Source organism: Sinocyclocheilus anshuiensis, unplaced genomic scaffold (genome assembly GCF_001515605.1).
Source record: "Sinocyclocheilus anshuiensis isolate Anshui unplaced genomic scaffold, SAMN03320099.WGS_v1.1 scaffold478, whole genome shotgun sequence".
In the NCBI taxonomy this organism is placed as follows: Eukaryota; Metazoa; Chordata; class Actinopteri; order Cypriniformes; family Cyprinidae; genus Sinocyclocheilus; species Sinocyclocheilus anshuiensis.
Genome location: NW_015542376.1, coordinates 1442476 through 1463187, shown reverse-complemented (window position 1 = coordinate 1463187; position 20712 = coordinate 1442476). Strand labels below are relative to the sequence as shown.

The 20712-nt window shown below is 36.9% G+C and overlaps 4 protein-coding genes and 1 non-coding gene across 8 annotated transcripts in view; 3 read left to right on the top strand and 2 right to left on the bottom strand.

The window, feature by feature from the left end:
- Nucleotides 1-1648: 1648 nt before the first annotated feature.
- LOC107692336 (uncharacterized) lies at nt 1649-3109 on the bottom strand. The gene is made up of 2 exons (XM_016491317.1): nt 2783-3109; nt 1649-2254 (listed from the first exon to the last, which is right to left on the bottom strand). Exons 1-2 carry the CDS (start codon nt 3107-3109, stop codon nt 1649-1651), a joined length of 933 nt encoding a protein of 310 aa, XP_016346803.1.
- Nucleotides 3110-7781: 4672 nt separating this feature from the next.
- LOC107692333 (cytochrome b ascorbate-dependent protein 3-like) lies at nt 7782-10299 on the top strand. The gene is made up of 5 exons (XM_016491314.1): nt 7782-7943; nt 8620-8822; nt 8967-9121; nt 9327-9492; nt 10093-10299. The coding sequence occupies exons 1-5, from the start codon at nt 7823-7825 to the stop codon at nt 10114-10116; spliced, it is 669 nt and encodes a 222-aa protein (XP_016346800.1). The 5' UTR covers nt 7782-7822; the 3' UTR covers nt 10117-10299.
- Nucleotides 10300-10437: 138 nt separating this feature from the next.
- trnaa-ugc (transfer RNA alanine (anticodon UGC)) lies at nt 10438-10509 on the bottom strand. The gene has a single exon. It is a non-coding gene; the product is annotated as a tRNA-Ala (tRNA).
- Nucleotides 10510-10933: 424 nt separating this feature from the next.
- On the top strand, nt 10934-16119 carry LOC107692297 (uncharacterized). Its single transcript, XM_016491278.1, has 8 exons — nt 10934-11092; nt 12591-12789; nt 12870-13060; nt 13146-13316; nt 13436-13594; nt 14111-14245; nt 15451-15543; nt 15624-16119. The coding sequence occupies exons 1-8, from the start codon at nt 11078-11080 to the stop codon at nt 16044-16046; spliced, it is 1386 nt and encodes a 461-aa protein (XP_016346764.1). The 5' UTR covers nt 10934-11077; the 3' UTR covers nt 16047-16119.
- Nucleotides 16120-17664: 1545 nt separating this feature from the next.
- mzt2b (mitotic spindle organizing protein 2B) overlaps nt 17665-20712 on the top strand; it is a 9615-nt gene continuing 6567 nt past the window's right edge. The window contains exons 1-5 of one of the 4 annotated variants that reach the window (XM_016491281.1): nt 17667-17796; nt 18143-18343; nt 19383-19534; nt 19748-19882; nt 20106-20191. In XM_016491281.1, the coding sequence (XP_016346767.1) occupies nt 18159-18343; nt 19383-19534; nt 19748-19882; nt 20106-20173 (540 nt within the window). In that variant the 5' untranslated portion in view covers nt 17667-17796; nt 18143-18158 and the 3' untranslated portion in view covers nt 20174-20191. Of the gene's footprint in view, nt 17797-18142; nt 18344-19382; nt 19535-19747; nt 19883-20105; nt 20192-20712 lie in introns of all 4 variants that reach the window. The other 3 variants (XM_016491280.1, XM_016491279.1, XM_016491283.1) reach the window with 3 other exon arrangements.

Genomic DNA, 20712 nt, shown 5'->3' with positions numbered 1-20712 from the left:
ACTGTTCGGTTTATGTGATCTCAATTAAATTCTCTGTATTTTTTAAAATAATAAAATATAGCATATAATATATTAAAGCCAATTGTTAAGAAATACAAATGTTTTTAATCAGCATTTATGCTAACTTTTGAATTTGTAAACTTCAACAGACAATGAGTGCTAAATGTTGAATCTTTCCTAATTACTGTTTTCTCACAGACAACAAAAAAATCTTTCAAAATGTAACCAAAATTGAGAATATTTAATCTCCTGATTGCACTAAAGAAAAGAATTATTCAAATAAATGCTAAATTATTTTAAATGTTTGAATGTATTGTAACCAGCATAGCTTACCTTTGGTTCTAAAACTGCACTCTTTATTTTCTCTTTATGATGTCCTCTGTAAATCCAAATGCATGGCATATGATTGATCCTGCGCACTTCTGCAATGTAGACACACTTTACTATAAAGCATCTGCACATGAAGCCATGTTTTTTAAGAACAGACTGAAGTAGAGCCCAGTCCTGACTATGTATTTCTTGACATGGGGTCCTATCAGGAGTCCTAAATGTTTTCTGCAGTTGTAAATGCATAGGAACTACCATAAGGAGAGACAAAGACAGCCAGCATAACCTCATCACGCCATAGGCTTCAACAACATTTCATTTGCTGCTTCAGGACGTTAGACAGGAAGGTCACACCATGTCCTTATCTTTGTTTTATCTGAGTCTCTGGGTTTGACTATATACATATGATAAAACAAGACATTCACCACACTGCAACTGGTGACTATAATGTTACCCCATATCATCACATCCAACCTCCTTTAAAGGAATTACAGTTCCAGCTTATTTTCATGTGGAAATTTATTGTAGGCCTTGCAAACTAAGCTCAGAACTAAAACCCAAAACAGTTACCGAGACACACACCCATAACCAAATTAATCTTAATTCACTAAAAGGAGCACCATTACCAGTATAACTGCTGTATAATGCTGTGAAAATGATCTGCAAACATTATTAAATATTAAAGTCAACATGAAATGGCAACGCAACCCATTTTAATTTTGTAATGTGACAGTTTTTTTTTACTATTTGTGATTGAGGAAAGAATGATTTAAAGAGAACAAGAAAACAGTCTTATACAACTTGGCTTCTTACTGTAAGTAAATTTATTGTGTTTTAAGGATGTTTACATATACAAATAAACACTGATTTATAACACTGATTTGTAAAGAAGGCAAAGTATTATAAACATTTACCAAATGGCTTTTGTATAAGCGATTCGGCAAAGAAATAATATACTGTAAATATATACATAATTGAACACATCAAGAATATTTTAAGAAATTCATCTGAATTCATCGTGTTTCTTTTGGTAAAACTGTCCTTTTTATGCCTCTAATATGTGATCTATTTTTATCCATTGTCATGTTCTGTGTTGTTTCATGTTTCTTACTCCAGGTCCAAAGTGGTTCATTGTACGTTTCATCTTGCCATCAAAGTAGTAAAAATTATTGTTTTCCTCGGCACTGAGTTCAACACTGTTGTGTGGCTTTTTTGTGGTATATTTACTGTGATTAATGATTTAATTTAGTTGAAGAGGGCTCTGTTTTTGGAGGTCTGATCTGGCATTAATTGGTCTGTTGCTAGCAGGGAAATACGAGAGCTATGAAAAGGTGGTGTGGTTTACTTTGTCTAATATCATCCTCTCAAGACATCTCTTCAAACCGGTGCTAGTACGGTGAATGAGCACAGAGCACAGGCCTGCAATCATATCTGAAGTTAGCACAGGTTTGCTGCTTGTTGTCACTTTGGAAAAGTCACGTTTTGCTTCTTTGACTAACATTGTTGTTGTCATCACACATGGCAGGTATTCATCTATCTTTTCACCTACAGAAAAGCTGTCTGGAATTTCATCTAAGCCGTTCAGGTTTAAAGGTCCCATGTTTTGATGATTGAAGAAGGTTTGCATGGGTTTGGCCGAAAAGACTTCAGAAAGAATCCCAACCAGTTGCTTCACCACCAGCCATTTCCACTTACATTTCTCCTGACTGTTTTGGACAAGTGCTCCTTCAAAACTAAGCCCCTTCACATTTGTGTGGTGATACGTGATCCAGTGAATGTAACCTGAGTTGTGCCAGTTTCCTTTGTGAATGTATTTCGCATTGAGATGAAACACACCACTTAAAATATATGTTGTTGACAGGGAGGGTCTTGAGGTCACTTGAGATGGGAGTGAATGCAACTTTTCTTTGAGCAGATCCTCAACAACCTGTCAGGAACAAAAATAAATAATAAATGTGAATTTTAAAAAAAACTGTCTCTAACAAGTCTTATTTTAAGCTTTGTTTAACAAAGATTATGCTTAAATAATTCTAGAGTGTATTAAATATTAAATTAATAATTCATTCATTATGAAATATTCAGTGAGCAAGGATATCAAAGGTTTCTTTTTGGTCACTTGATCCTGCTTTGAATTTCACTTTAAATATGCAAATTGGATCTTTTTTTTAAATGTTGACTTTATGATTTAATCTGTCAAATGACAGATATTTTAATAAACTGTTTATAGAAAACACTTTGTTGCAAGAGAGAAAAAATTAAGTATATGCTTAAAAGAATAGAACACCCAAATCTTGCTCACATGGAACACAAACAGAGTTGTAAAGTCATGAAGGTGAATAATTGATTTTAATGTCCACAGGTGTACTTAAACTCCAGAATGATGTAGTCAGAAAAGACTTCATGCTATTTTTATTATTCAGTAGACAGTATCAAAGGATAAAATGCAAGATCTTACCGATGGTGATATATACCAAGTCGTAATATTCTTCAACAGATTGTGCTCTGACAAATCAGGGACCCCTTTATGGCTTATTTTATATGCCCAAAAAACTGGCACATGTCTTAAAGTTGGAAAAATAGCAATGGAAATGCATTTCTCTTCATGGTATTTACAACAGAAGTCCACAGATGCTTTTTTAAGAAGCAGTCGAAGATGGGTCCATCCCTTGTATAAGTGTCCTTCACAATGGTTCCACTTTTCGTTGTGGTGATCCGGCTGAAATATATCACCCCATACATACAAGCACATTGAGGCGAAGCTGAGGTGCCAGTGTAGCCTCATCATGGCTCTTTTTCTCAACAGCTGTATGGAAGCAGTTGAGCTTATGCGACAGGCTCTTATCTTTGATTTCTTCATGCACACATGACTCACTGTGTTCTGCCATAGGATACCAGTCATCTTAAACCCCATTAACGACCAAAGCTTAACAATTCAGTGTTTTTTTTTGTTTGTTGTTTTGTTTTTTGTAGTAAAGGAATATAGTTCACTCAGAAATTAAAATTCAAGTTGGTCCATGTCTGTTTGACATTCTTTCTTCCATGGAGCATAAATGCAGAGAATTTTAACAGCTTTAAATATGGTACTAATTGCTCTTTTCTATACATACACATAAATAAATGAAGGATGAAAAGAAATAATAATAGAGATTTTCAAATCAATTTAGCATTTAACAATATTAATATTCCATTATATTGCAGGCTTAGTTTATCAGAGCTATTAAAATATAATTTGTAGTTGCCATAATGGAATGTAATTCTTGAGTCCAGAGTTACAGTAACTGTAGTAGTGGCCATGATTAGTAAGATCATGAATTAGGCAAATTTTTAAAATTAGTCAGTTCTTGAATTTCATGTTTTGGAAGCTAGAAAAATGTGCAAGCATGGAGATCTGAGTGATGGCTAGGGCTAGTGATGGCTAGACTACTGGGTCAGAGCATCTGGATTGTACCTACCAAAAGTGGTGCAAAGAAGAACAACCACTGAACCAGTGTTAGGGTTATGGGTGCTGAAGACTCATTGATACATGTGGGCTGGTTCAATGACAAAGAAGACCTGTAGCTCAAATTGCTAAAAAAAATAATGTCATGATTGAAAGGTGTCAGAACACACACAGTGTGTTGCAGTTTGCTGCGTGTGGGGCTGTGCAGCCACAGACCAATCAGAGTGCCCATAATGACCCCTGTCCTGCCATTCATGTGCCACCTTCAACATGTACCACCTACCTAAAGATTGTTGCAGACCACATACACCCTGGTGATGGTGTTCTCTGGTACCCATGACCTGGATGCCAGTTCACAGATTGTCCTTCTTTGCAGCACTTTTGGTAGGTAGTAACCATTGCATACCATGAAAACCTCACTACTTAACGTTTTGGAGATGCGCTAACCTAGTCATCCGTCACTATTTGGCGCTCAGATCTCACTCAGATCTTTTCACTTATCCATTTTTCTCTGATGACAGTGGCCTCTTCCAGCAGGATAATGCACCCTGTCACACTGCAAAAATTGTTCAGGAATTGTTTGAGGAACATGACTAAGCCTTGGCCTCCAAATTCCCTAGAACGCAACTTGCTGGACTTAAAGGATCTGCTGGTCTGGTGGTTATAATATTGTGGCTGATCAGTGTATATTTGGATGACCTTTATTCCAGGTTTAATTTGGAACGTAGTGTTTACTAGATTGTACTGACCTGTAAACTATAATGAAAAAAAAACACTATTGACAGCATCTCTGGCTTGCTCAGATTACCACAGAAAATAACATAATAAAGAGTCTAACGGCACTGTTATCTCTTTCAGAAATGAAAGGTCTTTCCAAGCATGTGACAGAATGAAGTGTGCATTGACATTTGCATGTGATTATGAATGTGTGCAGACGTTTTGTATTCAAAGTCTCCCAGGGTTCTGTCGCACTTGATATCTGACCTGAAACCAGCACAGAAAGCGCACCTGAAACTCTGCAACCGCGGAGGTAGGACTGATGTTATTCTGCTAGATTGGGCGCACACATGTATAGACCAAACACATTTCTAGTTTTTTTGTGTGTTTTTTACACTTGTGCTGATAGAACAATGCAAATATTTGAAGTTTTAGTGACCCTGAGCAGAACAAAAATTCAATTAAAAGTTGATTCAGAGCCACAGCTTTTAATAATGACCACACGAACACCATATTTGATCAGAGGGGTATTGTTGTCTTTCAGTTTGTGACCCAAGGTGATAACAGCACAAAAGAAAGAATGCCCTTTCATTTTAGAGGTACCCTTTGCTTTGCGATCAAAGTTAAGATCACTTATAAGAAGAACAGAGAGGAAAGTGGGTAGTGTGAGGACAAATAACAAAGAGAAACCGATGGAAATAATCAAAGCATGCACTTCGGTCATAGCCAGGAGGATGTCAAAGAATGGAAGCCAATCTATCTCGCAGATGGAGGTCAGACCTTCATCAGTGGTGGTCACAGATGGGGTCCTTCCTATGGCATACTTGATTTCGCTCCTTACAGTGATGGTTGCGTAAAACAAAGTCCAAAGTCACTGCTGAGTCAGCATTGACTTTTAGGTCTTATATAATGGTTATTATAGCATTATAGTTATTATAGTTTTTAGAACCTCAACTTCTAAATATGATAACTTAAAAGAATCTATCTATCTAGTTAAATTTGATCGTTCACTGTTTTGTCTATTGTTCTAACTTCATTTTATCTGCACAGCTGTTGCTCTGTCTGTTGTTATATTTATTTTTTCTTTGTCTTTTAGGCCTTTACAACTTCCAAGTTTCAAGGTTTTTAAGCTTTTTTCAGTACAACAGTACTTAATCAAGTCGGCATTCAAAATTGTCTTGACAAACTTTTCACACAAAATGACAGTTAAATGTATTTCTTTGAATTTCAATTCATTCTGTATTCTGTACCTCCTTACATTTAAATTTGAATTGCAATCCTGCATGCTATTCCACCTCATTTCAAATCCAGGAATTGAATTGGAATTTAAAAGGCATTCTCAGTTTGATTCTAAAAACCTGGTTAACGCTGTACTTACCCTGTACCACTGATGGCATTGTATTTGATGTTTGCATTACACATTTTGTATTCACTATCATTAGGAATATTGCAGACAATGGGCAATGAAAATGCTAAAGTGAATGTGATGAACAGGAGCAGCAGGAATGTGCGAGCCTTTATAAGCCAAGAGAAGCTGGACGTTGAAGCCTTCATCACAAAATACGAAGGCATGATGGACACCCTGCTGCCGCATTCTGCAATGAAGAAGTTCTGCTTTCGGCCTGACGTCCCAAGCTACCGTATTCTAATTTCTGAAAACGGTGAGCTTCCTTGGGAAAAGAACCAGTATATTTCACTGTTCATTGAAGATGAGGACGATAAAGAAATCTGTATTAAGCATGTCTGTCTTTGCATGACTTTACCTTCTGTAGCTTCAATTTTAATATATGATATATGATGAGACACATTATGTCTGTTTGTTTATTAATGCCTCACTATGTGACATAATCCTCCTCCTCTGTTATATTTCGCCATTATGTTTAATATCTCTCTGGTAAATATTGGTGACTTAACCATACTGGAGTCAATAAATATGTCTGAACAATGTAGATCTTTGTACATCTTGTGTTTTTAAAAGCAGCTAGAACATTACATGACCATGAAAATACACCGCGTGACTTCTGGCAGACTAAGTTTTGTGGTCTGAGAAGATGACAATTTCTCTCATTTAAAAAGTGAGTAAATGGCCATTGGTATTTGAATGAAAAAAAGTACACTATCATACCCCTCACGTGGGTTGATTTCATACAAATGTGAGTAAGTGACTGGCAGATGAAGGCCACCTAGAGTGTAAGACACTGTACTTTTATTATGACCTATAAATTACATCTCCATCTTAAATTCCTTAGTTCATTTCCTGGATAATGCCAGCCATTTAGTTCATGTCTCCTGTCCAGCATTGAGAAACGTGCCATTTAGATAAAGGTTGAGTAAGATAGTCAACTCTTACTAGCATTAAAAGACAAAAAAGGCGTATTGTGTTGTATTTGCATTCTATCTTCACTTGTGATAGCTTATATGAAAGAACATCTAGCGTGGCATCATAAAAATTCTGAAGACACGCTTAATCACATGTGACACTAACGCCATTGTGGTGCTCTAATGTCTGTATGACACTGCAAAAAAGAAAAATTTGCAATGTATTCTGTATTTATAACTTCAGTGGTAGTGGTATTTGCTATTTATTATTTGTAATGGTTTAGTACCTGAAGCAATGGCCTAAAGAACATGGCGATTTATTCAGTACTAGGATGCGCGTTAAATATCGCATGCGATTTATCGTGCAGCCCTATTCAGTACTCGAGTCAGAGAAACTATTGTAATATTTGAAGTTTTGAAAAAAAAAAGTTATTTTCACCTTTGTAAAATATCAAAATCATTATGGGTGCAAGAAAGCCTTATCCAGAAATCGGATAAGCCTGTATAAATCAGTTTATAGAACACTTTTTCACATGTATAATATCACTATATATTCCTTGAGACTCCATTATAGTTATGTAGGCACTTGAGACAAGCACAACAAAAGGTCTTTTAAACTTTCAAGGAGAATGAGTTAACAGCATGACCATGACTTGCATAACATCTCTCCGAAATCTGGGGTTGGACACATAAAAGAAAGTCACTGAGAGAAACAGGGGAGATATTATGCGCATTGAATGGCTTGAACATAAAAAGAAAGCTAAGAATTTTGTAATGAAATAATTGAAATAGAAGCTTTTATAAACTTTTTGTCATTACACAGCTTTTTTAGACATCACTGGTATTGGCTGAAGAATTGAAAGCTATTGAAGAAGATAAACTTAAATATAAAGAACTATTTGAATATTACATATACATGTTTTGCTCTGAAATTATCCAGGCATTTTCTTTGTCTCTGTTTTAGATGCGTTCCCTGTGTCATTCTATGTGCTGAGCGTGTGGCTCGGGTTTCTGTGTGTAATGTTCGTGTGTCTGTGGAGTGGGATCTGGAGAGGAGGATTTGCCTGGGATGGATCTTTCCTGCAGTTTAACTGGCACCCGGTCCTCATGGTGACGAGTCTCGTGGTGCTGTATGGAAATGGTGAAAGGAAACACTTCTCTTTCTGTTTCACATGTATACACTTTTCTGTTGATTTCTTGTTTGGCCTCTTCTCATTCCTTCTCATGTTTACGGTCTTGCTCCATCACAAATAGTCCTATAGGAAAGAATCACAAATGATTTCTGTTTAATATCATTTGTTTTTCCAAGACGGCAGTGAGATTAAATGGAGAGCAAACTGAGATGAGTTTGCTCTCCCCCACCAAAAAAAAATAAATTCTGTGATCCTTTACTTACAACATACGTTCTGACGTTCTTTCTTTTGTGGAACCTGATGTGATCTGTCACATGTCTTCCAAAATCAGTGCTTAACAACTGCCATAATGTATCTGAAGTGTGTAAGTAATATTTTCCACCAAATTGAACGACAAACTGTTAAGTAGATGCGCAATGATAACAAGGATTTAATTAAACACAAACAGCTGTGCTCGTCCATAATAGACAGTCTTTCAAGCTGCGTATGCCATAGCTAATTTGCAATATGAATAGTGAGTGAAAGCTGTTTGTGAAGCATAGATGTATAGATGTACTTCCAGGGATGTTACCATGGTACATGTCAAAAGAGCATGGTACAATGTTTATGTACCATGTCTAAAAACACTTACTTACTTTTCTCCTTTTCTTTTCATCTTTTTCTGTGTCTTTTTCTCTTTTTTAGCCATTGTCCTGTACCGTGTTCCTCTCAAGTGGAGCAGGTGGTGGTGTAAGTTGACCCATGGAGGGCTATTGTTTGTGGCTGTGGTGTTGTCCGTGCTAGGAGTGCGTGCTGCCTTTGATTTTCACACTGCCAACAACATCCCTCATCTGTATTCGTTACACAGCTGGACTGGGATCTCCACAGTGGCCCTACTCACTTTGCAGGTACAGTATACATGGACTAGACTGATGACTGTCATGTCACAGTATTTTCATTGATTCATGCTTGGCAAAGCTCCATGAGTATGTTCTACAGTCTACAATGATGGTTGACGTTGTCTCTCGTGCCTTTCTCCTCTGATTGAATAGTGGTTTGTGGGTCTTTGTGCTTTCTTGTTGCCCTGGACTCCTTTGGCTGTTAGAGCCTGCCTGAAACCTCTCCACATCTGGATGGGCATTGCCATCTTCACCCCGAGTCTCATCACCAGCCTCTCTGGGATCAATGAGAAACTACTGCTGACACTGTGAGTGACAATCCTATTATCCCAACCCTGTAGCTGCAAGAAATGGCTATGATTTATCTTATTCAGAGAAATAATAACTTTTCTCTTTAAATTAGCTGTATAGGAGGCTCTTGTTATGGTGAAACAACCCCCTAATAATCCATTTTTGTAATGGCTGAGTTGTTTGTAGCTGTTTCAGTGTTCCCAACTGATTGTGTCTCAGCAGAAATGGGAAAAATGGAAGCAATACAGAACCATATACGGCGCTGCCTGCTGAAGCTCTCTTTGCAAACTCATTAGGCATTTTAGTTGTTATTTTTGGATTGTTAGTGCTGAAAATTCTGTCCAATCAGAAATGGAAGAATCCAGAGTTTGAGAATGAAACTGACAGAGTAAGTAATGATGAAATCCACTTTAATATGTCAAAACTGAATTATAATAAAAAAAAATTTTTTTTGCTTTATACTTTTATTCAGCAAGTATGCATTAAACTGATCAAAATTGACAGTAAGTACATTTATAATTTTAAAAAGATTTTAGAAACCTTTTAAAATCTTTTTAAATGATAAATATGCATGTGTGTGTATATATATATATATATATATATATAAACAGTATATATATAAGCATATTAGAATAATTTCTGAAGGATCATGTGACACTGAAGACTGGAGTAATGGCTGATGAAAATTCAACTTTGCCATCATAGGAATAATGGACATTTGAAAATATATTAAAATGGAAACAGTTATTTCAAAAAGAAACAATATTTTACAATACTACTGTTTTTACTGTATTTTTGATCAAATAAATGCAGCCTTGGTGAGCATAAGAGACTTTTTAAAAAACATTTGCACGGTAGTGTATATTTGTTATCTATTTGATTTTTAATTTTCTAAAAGTTTGCATTTGTAACATTAAAAACTAACATTAAGTGCTGAACAGAGAGGCAATGGCTGAATTAATTTTTTTTCTTTTAATGTGATTTGTAGCCTTTGGGGACAGATGCCAGATGAAGACTGGAGTAAACAAGAAGAAACATGCCGCGTATCACAATTATACAAATCACTTTTTGACTGTTCTGTCGCAGCTGACTGGTTTTATGCTTGCTTTTTCAACACATTTAAACAAATTGAGTGCCTAGTTGATTGACGTACTAGAACCTTATCAATGTGAGAGACAGACCTCTGGTGGTTAGCAAGACAGTTGCAAGAAAAAAATCAATAAACTGATCTTACATTTCCTATGTATTGCCTTCTAAGTAGTTTTTGGCGTATCTATCTGAGTCAGAGATTAAGTGTTGAATGTAATCGAACTATGAACTCTGTAAAGAAAAGTGGAGATGCCGGGGATTGAACCCGGGGCCTCATACATGCAAAGCATGCGCTCTACCACTGAGCTACATCCCCTTGCGATTCATTTAGGTGTAGATAATTATTAGAGCTTTGTAGAAGACTGTTTATGATATAAAATTATATTTTGTAGGTAGGACATAACAAAATGTAATATCACTTCAGCAAAACATTAAACTACACATGCAAATCTATATTTTAATAATTCGTTCAAAATGAATTTTTTAAACAATTCTATTAGTAATTTAAATAAAAACATTACCGTTTAATATAGGTCAGTGGTCTAAACCTTAAGTCTGCTTTAAAGACTTCGTTTTATTCAAGTGGATGTGCAGCCGTTGTTGTGGCATCCCTTACTCATCGATTACGGTGCTGATTGGTTTGAAATTCCACCAAAACTAATGGAGGCCAATGAAATTCATTTACGTTGAACTCTAATACTGACAACTGGTTGTTGCGTTCATCGGTGTTGTGACTGGAAACTCGCAGCAGGTGAATGTGTGTACACACAGATGACGAACCACACACAAGCGCTCTAAAATGGGCTGTTTCATAGGCTAAAGATTACGACAAACGCCGGGCGGACAGCAGAATTTAAATCGGATTTCTATATCATATCAAAAGCATGGCCACTTTTGTGGTGAGTGAAAGGTTAAACGTGAAATGCTGTGAGTTTTGTGTTAGCTTGCTAAAGTTGTTAGCTTGGTGCAAAAGCTGCTTGCACCTTTAACTTTTTGGACCAATGTGATTCAGTGCAGTAGTCAAGATTTGCATAATAAACGTAATATTATTAATATGATTTTATAACGACACATTATTTCATTGAGCTACTTGCAGGCCTTGTGAAATATATGTAAATGCAATTGTTAGTGATGCTTCAGGGCCATTTAAGTATATGTTATTCATCTTCAACATGTACATGAATAATAACATTTTGCGAACGAGAGCTCAAGATAGTGGTGGTAATAATTTCTCAGAATGTTAAACTTAACGCCATGGGCCAAGTTTTATTGATTTACAGCGGCAATGCTTATGTTTACCACAAGGGGCTCTTAAAGATTGAAGAAATGCATCTTAAAACAAAATGTCAAGGTGTGAAACATCTGCAATTCCAATTCTAATGTGTAAACACATTTTGCATGTTGATTCAAGCTAAATAAACTACATGCTCAGGGATATGTATAAAGTGTGTGTGAAATAGAGGGGGTAACAGATGTTATTAGCATCTCATGCTGCCTTGTCAGATTTGGTGACCCTGCTGTATATCTGCAGCTGTTCACATCAGAGCAAAATGCTTTCTAGAATATAAAAATGAAAGTGTTTAGACATGACCAGAGTGAATCTGGGTAACATTAAAGCCATCATGTGCAAAATGGAGAGGGGTAACCGATTTGAATAACCTTTAATGCTGCCCTGTCAGATTTGGTGACCCCATATCTGCAGCTGTTCACATCAGACCAAAATCTGACCAAATTTCTAGAATATAAAATAGAGGAGTTTAGACATCACCAGAGTGAATTTGGGTAACATTAAAGCCATTCTGTTTGAAATAAAGGGGGTAACGGGTTTCGGTAACGTGTAACCCTGCCTTGTCAGATTTGGTGACACTGTTGTATATCTGCAATTGTTCACATCAGAGCAAAATTCTTACTAGGATTTAAAATAGAGGGGGTTAGACATCACCAGAGTGCATATTTCAATAACCTTAATACTGCCCTGCTGTACACCTGCAGCCGAACTGTAAAACAACAACAACAACAAATGATAGTCGTAGTGACAGAGCAAGCAACCTGTTTTACATCACCACTCACTCGATGCGTCTGTTTTTCTGCAGCCTCAACAGATTCCCCCTTCACGCTCACGGTAATGTGCACGAGCGCCAGATGTGCTTTCACAAGAACATTTAACAGCATTGAACAGCAACCTCTAGTCACAGATTTGTCCCAGTTAGAACAAAATAAAAAGCACTGATTTGTGTGTTCAGAAACAATAAATTATTTGCGTATTTCATTGCATGTCACCACCAGCCCTAAACAGCTGTTAACACCGAAGTGATTCACATTGTAATAGGGCTGCTTATTCATTGTAATCTCTCTTTTAGAGTTGCATTCACTGTCTGTCTGCATTTGTTTTTCTAGGCCCATCCTTCGGTTCATATCAGAGGAACAGAACATACATACACACCTGTGCTGTGTCAGGATGAGAAGTGTTTGGGACAGGAGAGAGGAGTGCACATGCACTGCCCGCTCTGTTCTGTGGCCGAGGCTTACCAAGATCCCGTCATCCTGCGAGCTCACTTCCGCATCAAACACGTGGACAAAGGAATTGACTTTGCAGGTGAGGTACAGTGAGACTATAGACTCACATGTGATTCATGCCCTTTGGAGACAGTCTCTCTCTCATTCTTTTATGGACAGGCTTGAAGGTGCTGCGCTGCTGTATCCATTGCGAGATTGTGGGCACTATTAAAGGAGAAAAACGGTTTAAAGGTGCACATTGGCACTGTTACCGCTGTAGAAATGGTTTCAACAGGAGGGACGAGGCCATCAAACACTATAAAACACACTTCCGAAATCCCCACACCACATTTCAGATCCAAGTCACACAGGTAAAAGTGGAAACACTGGGTTAAATCGGTTTTTCCCCTTTGGATATCACATTTTTTGATCATGTTTGCATATGTGCTCTCACAGAATGTGAACTGCCGACAGTATTATGGTGAGAGCTCAGAGGCTCATGCTGAAGCATATGAAGGGCTGGCAGTGAGTCTTGGACCAGGTGGAGATGGCACTAGCATTGGAGCCATCTTAACTCAGCCCTTCCTGACCACTGGCACTGAAACCCTATTGACTGTGGAGCCAAAGGTAGACAAAGTCTCAAAGCTTTATTTTGGGCATATTGATTAACAAGCATGATCTACTACTAAGCCTTTTTGGTGTTTGACTTGGAAGTATTGAAGTTGACCTCTCCTTTATATTTGAAGGAAGATGGTGAGAGAAATGGAATCCCATTGGGTGCTGAGGAAGAGGTGGGGTCTTCCCAGAATTCATCTGATGGGACTCAGACTCTTGTTCTTATGGACCCTGATGGACAGGGAAACAGTGTGATCTATGACACATCTACTGGTATCATCACTGAACAGGTGAACATTATTTACATGAATCACTGAATCACTTTTTTTTATTTTTTTTTAAGAAATTAATACTTTTATTCAGCAAGGATATATTAAATTGTTCAACAGTGGCTGTAAAGACATTTATAATAAATTTATGTAAAAAAAATAAACCACATATATTTTCAACATTGAAAATAATTAGAAATGTTTCTTGAGCACCAAATCAGCATATTAGAATGAAGGATCGTGTGACACTGAAGAGTAATGGCTGCTGAAAATTTAGCTTTGCAGTCACAGCAATTAAGTACATTTTATAAGATATTCAAATAGAAAACAGTTGTTTTAAATTGTATTATTATTTCACAATATTACAGTTTTTACTGTATGTAATCATATAAATCCAGTCTTGGTGAGCATAAACAACAACATAAAAAATTATTTGCAACCCACAAAATTTTTAATGGTTTGTCTACATTATTCAGTCTTCTGGTTTAATAGATCTCCTGTAGGAGCTGTCTAAAACTTTAGTTGCTGTAATTTCAGGAGGCAGAAGGTTTGGAACAGACCCTGCTACAGAAACGACTCCTGGAGCTCCACCAGCAGATAGACACAGTACGCCAGGAGAAGGAGAGTATGGAGAAGACACTACGAGCTGAGATTAAACAGCTCAAAGAACAGGTATATCCGAAGTTTATATTTAGCTTTATACAACAGGGCTGTTGAATGCTTAAAACTGATTGGCTGACAAATGTTCTAAGGTGTGAAATTATTTTCAGGGAAATGCATTGCTAAAGTAGTTCCAGGCTGGTCCTGACCGCATTACATGTCCATATCACTAATTACAGCAGTAATTAATTACAGAGGTAATTACAGCGCTGTTCTTGAAGCAGATGAACTACATATTTGCTATTAGTAGAGACGCTTTTTCCGAAATCTGTTGAGAGATGCACAGACTCAGGTAATTCACTCAAGCTTAACATCTCTCTCATTCTCTCTCTAATAACTGCATTAGTCTGCTATCAGTGGCTCAAGCCTCCGTTACTCACTCTAAAATGACATTTTGGAATTAGCAACGGAGGCTTGAGATGAGATGAGACATTAGTCCTACACACAAGAGTGTTTTAAGAACAAAAACCTGACAAATGTTTTAAAATACATCATCTGAAAAATGATGTTAGGTGAGGTAACCATAGTATAAGTGGAATAATTGACTCTGGTCTGTTGAATTATTAGAAAATAATGCACACCAGAGGTAAAGGCCACCTTGGGTGTGCATTATTTTCTAATAATTCAACGGTCCATCGTCAATTATTCCTTACTTATTGTATTTCTAATTTAAGTCATTTTTAACTTTCGTTGAAGTAATATTCAATTTTTTGTTTCATAATTTTATGTAGCAAATTTGCAGTGTGTTGTTTACCACACAATAATTTCAAATTGCCCTATTGTATAAACAAATGGGACATGTTCACAGTAAATACACTTACACTAGATGGTTAGCTAAGCAAGCAATACCACAAATAAATATTTAAACTACTGTACTGGAGTGACAGTTCAAAAGTGACAATTCGTTTCTGTTCATCAAAGATAGTTGTATTTTGGTTTCCTCCAAAATATTAACTGTTTTGAACATTGATGATAATAAGAAATGTTTCTTAAGCAGCATAATAGAACAGTATCTGAAGGATCATGTGATTCAGGATCAGGATCAGATTAATAGCTGCTGAAAATTCAGCTTTGCCATTACAAGAATAAATTACATTTTAAAAGTTTTTTTTCTGTTAATTAACTTTTTAAGTTTTAACCACAGATCATAAACATTCTTTTGTACACTTGCTATAATAATTCAATCTTCCTTTGCATCCCTTTTATTTTATTATTAGGTTGCAAGCTTGGTTCAGTCTAACGTAAGGATGTTTGAGGAACTGCAAGCTTATCAATGTCCAGATCACAGCCAGCAGAAGGTGGCCAAGCTTGTAAGTGTTCCGAATATATAGGCCTGGGCTAATTAAAATGTATATTATTCCCATTTTGTTTTGTTTTTTTGTATTGTTAGCTGGAAAACCTTGAAGCTCAGCACAAAGAGCTCCTGCAGGCCCAGCTGGCCTCACTCAGGAGGGAGATCCTGTCGGGAACAGATAACATGCCAGTCAATGCCCACAAGGGGGCTCTGGAGTTCAGTGTAGATTCAGAGGAGCCACAGACTGAAGCCATTAGTGACACTTTAACAGGACTGGTGGATATGGATGTGCAGCATGAGGAACTAAAATCCACAGATCTTGAACTAGTACCAACCGATACAATGCCCTGTTTGGAGAGCCCTGGCTTGGACTTAGATTTGCCAAACTCTGGCTTGACTACATCTAAGGTTTTAGCGGATAAACGGGAAGTGTCATTGTCCCTTGTGTCATCTAAGAAGCGCAGCTCAGCAGATGACTCAGAAGAGATGACTCAAAGCAAAGTGCAGAGAGTCAGCTGAGAATGACTTGACGTTAAAAACAATCATCTCCGTTCCTTTTTCTTAACAAACTGATGTTACCTTTGCCACACATTTCCTGGTAAAAAAAAATATACAGAGTGATCTGTATTCTGTAATTTGGTAAAATTTACATAAATGTTTCCATGATGAAGTATTTTTAACCTTAAATCTTGCTTTCCCATATTTATTTATATGTTTAAATGCTGGTTTTGTCAGTGCTTTTTGATGTACTCATGTTCTTGTCACTCAAAGAATGTATAGAATTAAAGGTGCAGTAGGAGATCTTGGAAAATGCTAACTTTAGCCTGATAGCACTGAAAGCGAATGTTCCACCCTCCCTGCAATCGCCGTCCAAAGCCACGCCCCCTGAATGCATAAACGCACACCAGACGACCAGTGACAACATTACTACAATACATCATGTGTCATTCACCGGTGAGAAAACTTTATAGCACAGTTAGTAAAAATACTACAATACCAGGAAGGAAGATCAGGTTGTTGATGTTTGTCTGCCATTCTTGCTCTGTCTGCACAGCGTATGTGAACGCGCTGATGACGTATACTGTCTGCGTGAACAGGGTGCTCATAGGTATGCAAATACATATTTGACAGGCAGGTAGGAAAGCCAATCATAATGTTCGGACCGAACATTTTGATTGGACGAACATTTCTTGGTCCTACGCCTTCCACAGAATATATAAATACATTTAGACCACTTAACTTAATGATTGCTATCGGGATGTGAAGAGACTTTCAACCAGCATAACAAAAAATGTTTCTGAAGACAATCACCTATTGCACCTTTAAAGCATAGGATTTCAATTTATTTTTGATGTTCTTTGAGCATTAACAGAAGCATGTTACTGATCATAAATTCATAAAGTAAACATTCTGTGATGAGCTGTTATGGGCTATGGAAAAACATTTTAAGTTGAGTTGTCAAATTTTGAAGGTTTGTCAGCATAATTCTCCTGTTTGGGCTTTTTTTTTGTTATAGGCATGTTTTAATTGCCAACTAAAATTATCATCTTTATTGACAAGTTGTCCAACCTTTCCATTAAGACATTGCACTTGTTACTTTTTCAGTGCTGGTCATGATGGGCCAGTCATAGTTGTTTAGATTGCTTTGGCATATATACATTTAGATGTCAGGTGTGAATCTGTTATTCTGTTTATTTTACATTATCCACTGAGATAAACAATAGTTCTGGGATTAGAATGTGATTTATGGGGGATTCAGTTTACTGAATTTTTACATCTCAGGATTTAGCATATAGACTGACCATTTATATGACACTGGGTAACAAATGAGCGGCGAAAATAATTTTCATATTTGCATTTTCAATTCAATAGCTATCAAATTTTCTCAGTATCATTGTTCAGTTGTAATCTAATCTATTACCCAGAGACCATTGCTGAAGTACCACGTTTCACATACTAGCTGTACATTTTTTCCTTGCTGTTAACTTTTTCTTTCTTTTTTTATCATAGCTTTTATATTACGGTTTTCAATATATGTCAAAAATTTTTAAATGCTGCACATACTAGACGTTGCAATTCCTTATTTATGCACAGGTTAAAGTTTTGAATGTGCAGAGGGAATCTGTTTTCTAAGCGCCCACTAGAGGAAGACAACCACCAACGTCTTCTCCAGACCAGATGGTGGCAGTAAGTATTAATGCTACTTTGCCGTATCAAGCAGTGCAACAAACCCGGAGGAAGGACGCGGGCAATTCACTAGTGCACTATTGTGAGTATTATATTAAACTTTATCGTTTTCTTTTTAAGCCTAAACAACATGTTTGTGTAAAACATAAACAGGAAGGGAACAGGAAAATGTCCTTATCGAATTCGGTGTGTAATTTACGTGGCAACTGTGCAGTTACACATGCATTGGTTGTTTCTGTGCAAAATTGATAACAATATATTATTATTCAAAGGCCATTTACCAGTGTGGGACACCCCACGTATCACTTGACTTTAAATACATTTCATGAGAGGATGTGTTTTCCATGGAAATTACAGCATCGGTAAGTTTTGACAGATATGCGTGCTTGTTTTGTGATTGCTCTCTGTGTGTTTTCATGTGTTTATAGTGTTTAGGTGACGCAGATGTCACAGTCAGCGCAGCCCGGCGTGATGCCTTCAGCCCCGGACTCCCCATCTCTGAGCGTGACCGTCAGCGGGAATGTGCAGAAATACAGCATCAAGAAGAAAAAGGTCTTAAATGCGGAGGAGACTGAGCTGTTCGAGCTCACTCAGGCTGCTGGGATAGTCATGGACCAAGAGGTTTTCAAGTGAGTCCCACAAACTCAAATTTAAAACGGATAATGCCAATCTTTAAGGCAGGACAACAAAACAAAAACATATCCATACATTTGCAGACCTATATATCCGTACATTTGCAAACCTTCAGCATATTTTTAGGAATAAAATCGAAAGGTTGAGTGTAAGTGCTGCTGAAGTGGGGATTTCTGGCTCAGTGCATGAGGGGAAAAAAAAAACTTATTCTGAGAAATGTCTTGAAATTGAAATCTACAGACACAAATTACGATAAATACCTAAATGTGTATTTTGGATGTTTTATTTCCACTAGTCTGATAGAACACTGTAAGCAAAATAGTCCAAAATCTCAAAATTGACCAATGCATGAATTAACAATGGATTTGTTTTGAAGGAATCGTTCCTTTGAGTCAGTTCTTTTAAATTAATCAATTGAACTATGAATTTGACTCAATCGGTCAGAGCCGTTCTCCAGTCACTGACTCTGAGAACCGTCTTTTTTTATCGTGTCTTACTCATAATGAGCCAGGTTAACAGCTTTCAGACTTTTTGAACCAAATCCAGTTGCAGAAATAATTCCGTTTTTCCAATAGTACTTTTAAACTTTGATTTGGTGAGGTGTTTGTGAAGCAGGGTTATTATAATTAAATTGTTTTGTTGTTAAAATAAACGTTAACTAATATATATAACACACACAACAAAATGATTGACTAGTTATTATTAACTTTAAAATGAAAACGGAAAATATATTAAATAAAAAATTTAATTCAAAATATTATTAAAAACTACAGCTGTGAAATACCTACAATTAGGCTAATGAACCATATGATTTTGTGTAGTATGTCTTCTTACTATTATTGATATTAATATACTTTTTTATTGAATACTATTATCTTTAATCCCACTGCTGTTGCCACTTTCATAAAAGCCATGTTGTAAAATTCATTTAGTATTTGTAGTAAAATCACTGTGGCATAACCTCCTTTACTGAGTTAGCAGTTTTTATCCGTTAATGTTGCATGATTTTAAATGGTCCATCTCACTCTGCTACAGGATCATATTGGACCTGTTAAAGATGAACGTTGCTCCTCTGGCAGTCTTTCAGACCCTAAAGACCATGTGTGCGGGGCAGAAGGTCTCTGAAACATCCACTGGTGACACATCCACTTCGTCTCACACCGCCACTGCACCTTCAGAGTCTAGAGGTGAGGGCCACACATGTAAAAGTCATGGAGTAAACAGACCTAAGCATAATATGCCACAGAATTATATGATTTGAGTTGGAAAATAGGTGATCAACATCTGTGCTGTTCTGGTGGTACTTTTGAACTCTGACTGTCCTTGGATCATTCTCCATATTTTGTGGTAGTGTAAAAAAAAATGTTTTTTTTTGGTAACCTGTGTGTGACTTCTTATAGAAGAGGAGGGTGTGGTCTCAGGAAAGAGCGCTAAAAATGCAGCACCTGCCTCTGTGTCTGTGTCCCGCCCACCTAGGGGAGGGGCTAAGATAGTGGTCTACAGTGCGGGTGACACGAGTGCTCCCATCTCTCAAGGTTTTTCTTCTCTCTCTCTTTTAGCTTGGTTCTCTCATCCTTTTTTTAATCGTGATGCTTGCGAGTTCAAGGTCTTCTCTTCACTCCCATGAACTATTGCAGTACATTTCTCATGCTGACATAACTAATTCCTGCCTCAGCTTAATAGTGCCGTATATCTGTTCTCATTCTCATGCCTCGTCGATTGTGCCTGCGATTTGCGGGCTCAATGCTCCGAATATAGGGGTGAAATGCCCCAGATCTGCTTCCTTCGTGTGTCTCATGGACTCTGTGACTCTCATCCAGCTATAGAGTCCTCTGCTTCTCATGGTAAATGAATGTCTGTTAATGGTGTGTGTCAAATGTGACACTGTAATGCACTAGTAAACCAGCATCCTGCAAAATTTTCTGCCACCAACACTGAAAAGCATGCATGTGACTGTCAACTTCATAAATGGATGGTGTTTGCCACTTCATCACTGATTTTTACACTGAATACAACTGATTTATGTCACCTTATCTAAATAATGTCCCTCATATGTGACCTTCTCCATCATTTTGAGTCATTTTGACACAGGAACACACTTTTCAGTTTTATGCAATGAATAAGTTTTAGTTCTCTAATGGTGTAATTATTTGATGTCTACTCGACCAGGTCAAAATATAATTTAGATGGTGTCTGTCTGCTGTAATTTTGAATAAAAAAAATTAAAAGATTTATTCTAGCTTATATAATATATATATATATATATATATATATATATATATACAGTGCACAGAAAAAATGAGTACACCCCCTCTGAATAAATATAAAAGATGTATTTTCTTAATGATCACTAATATAATTCATG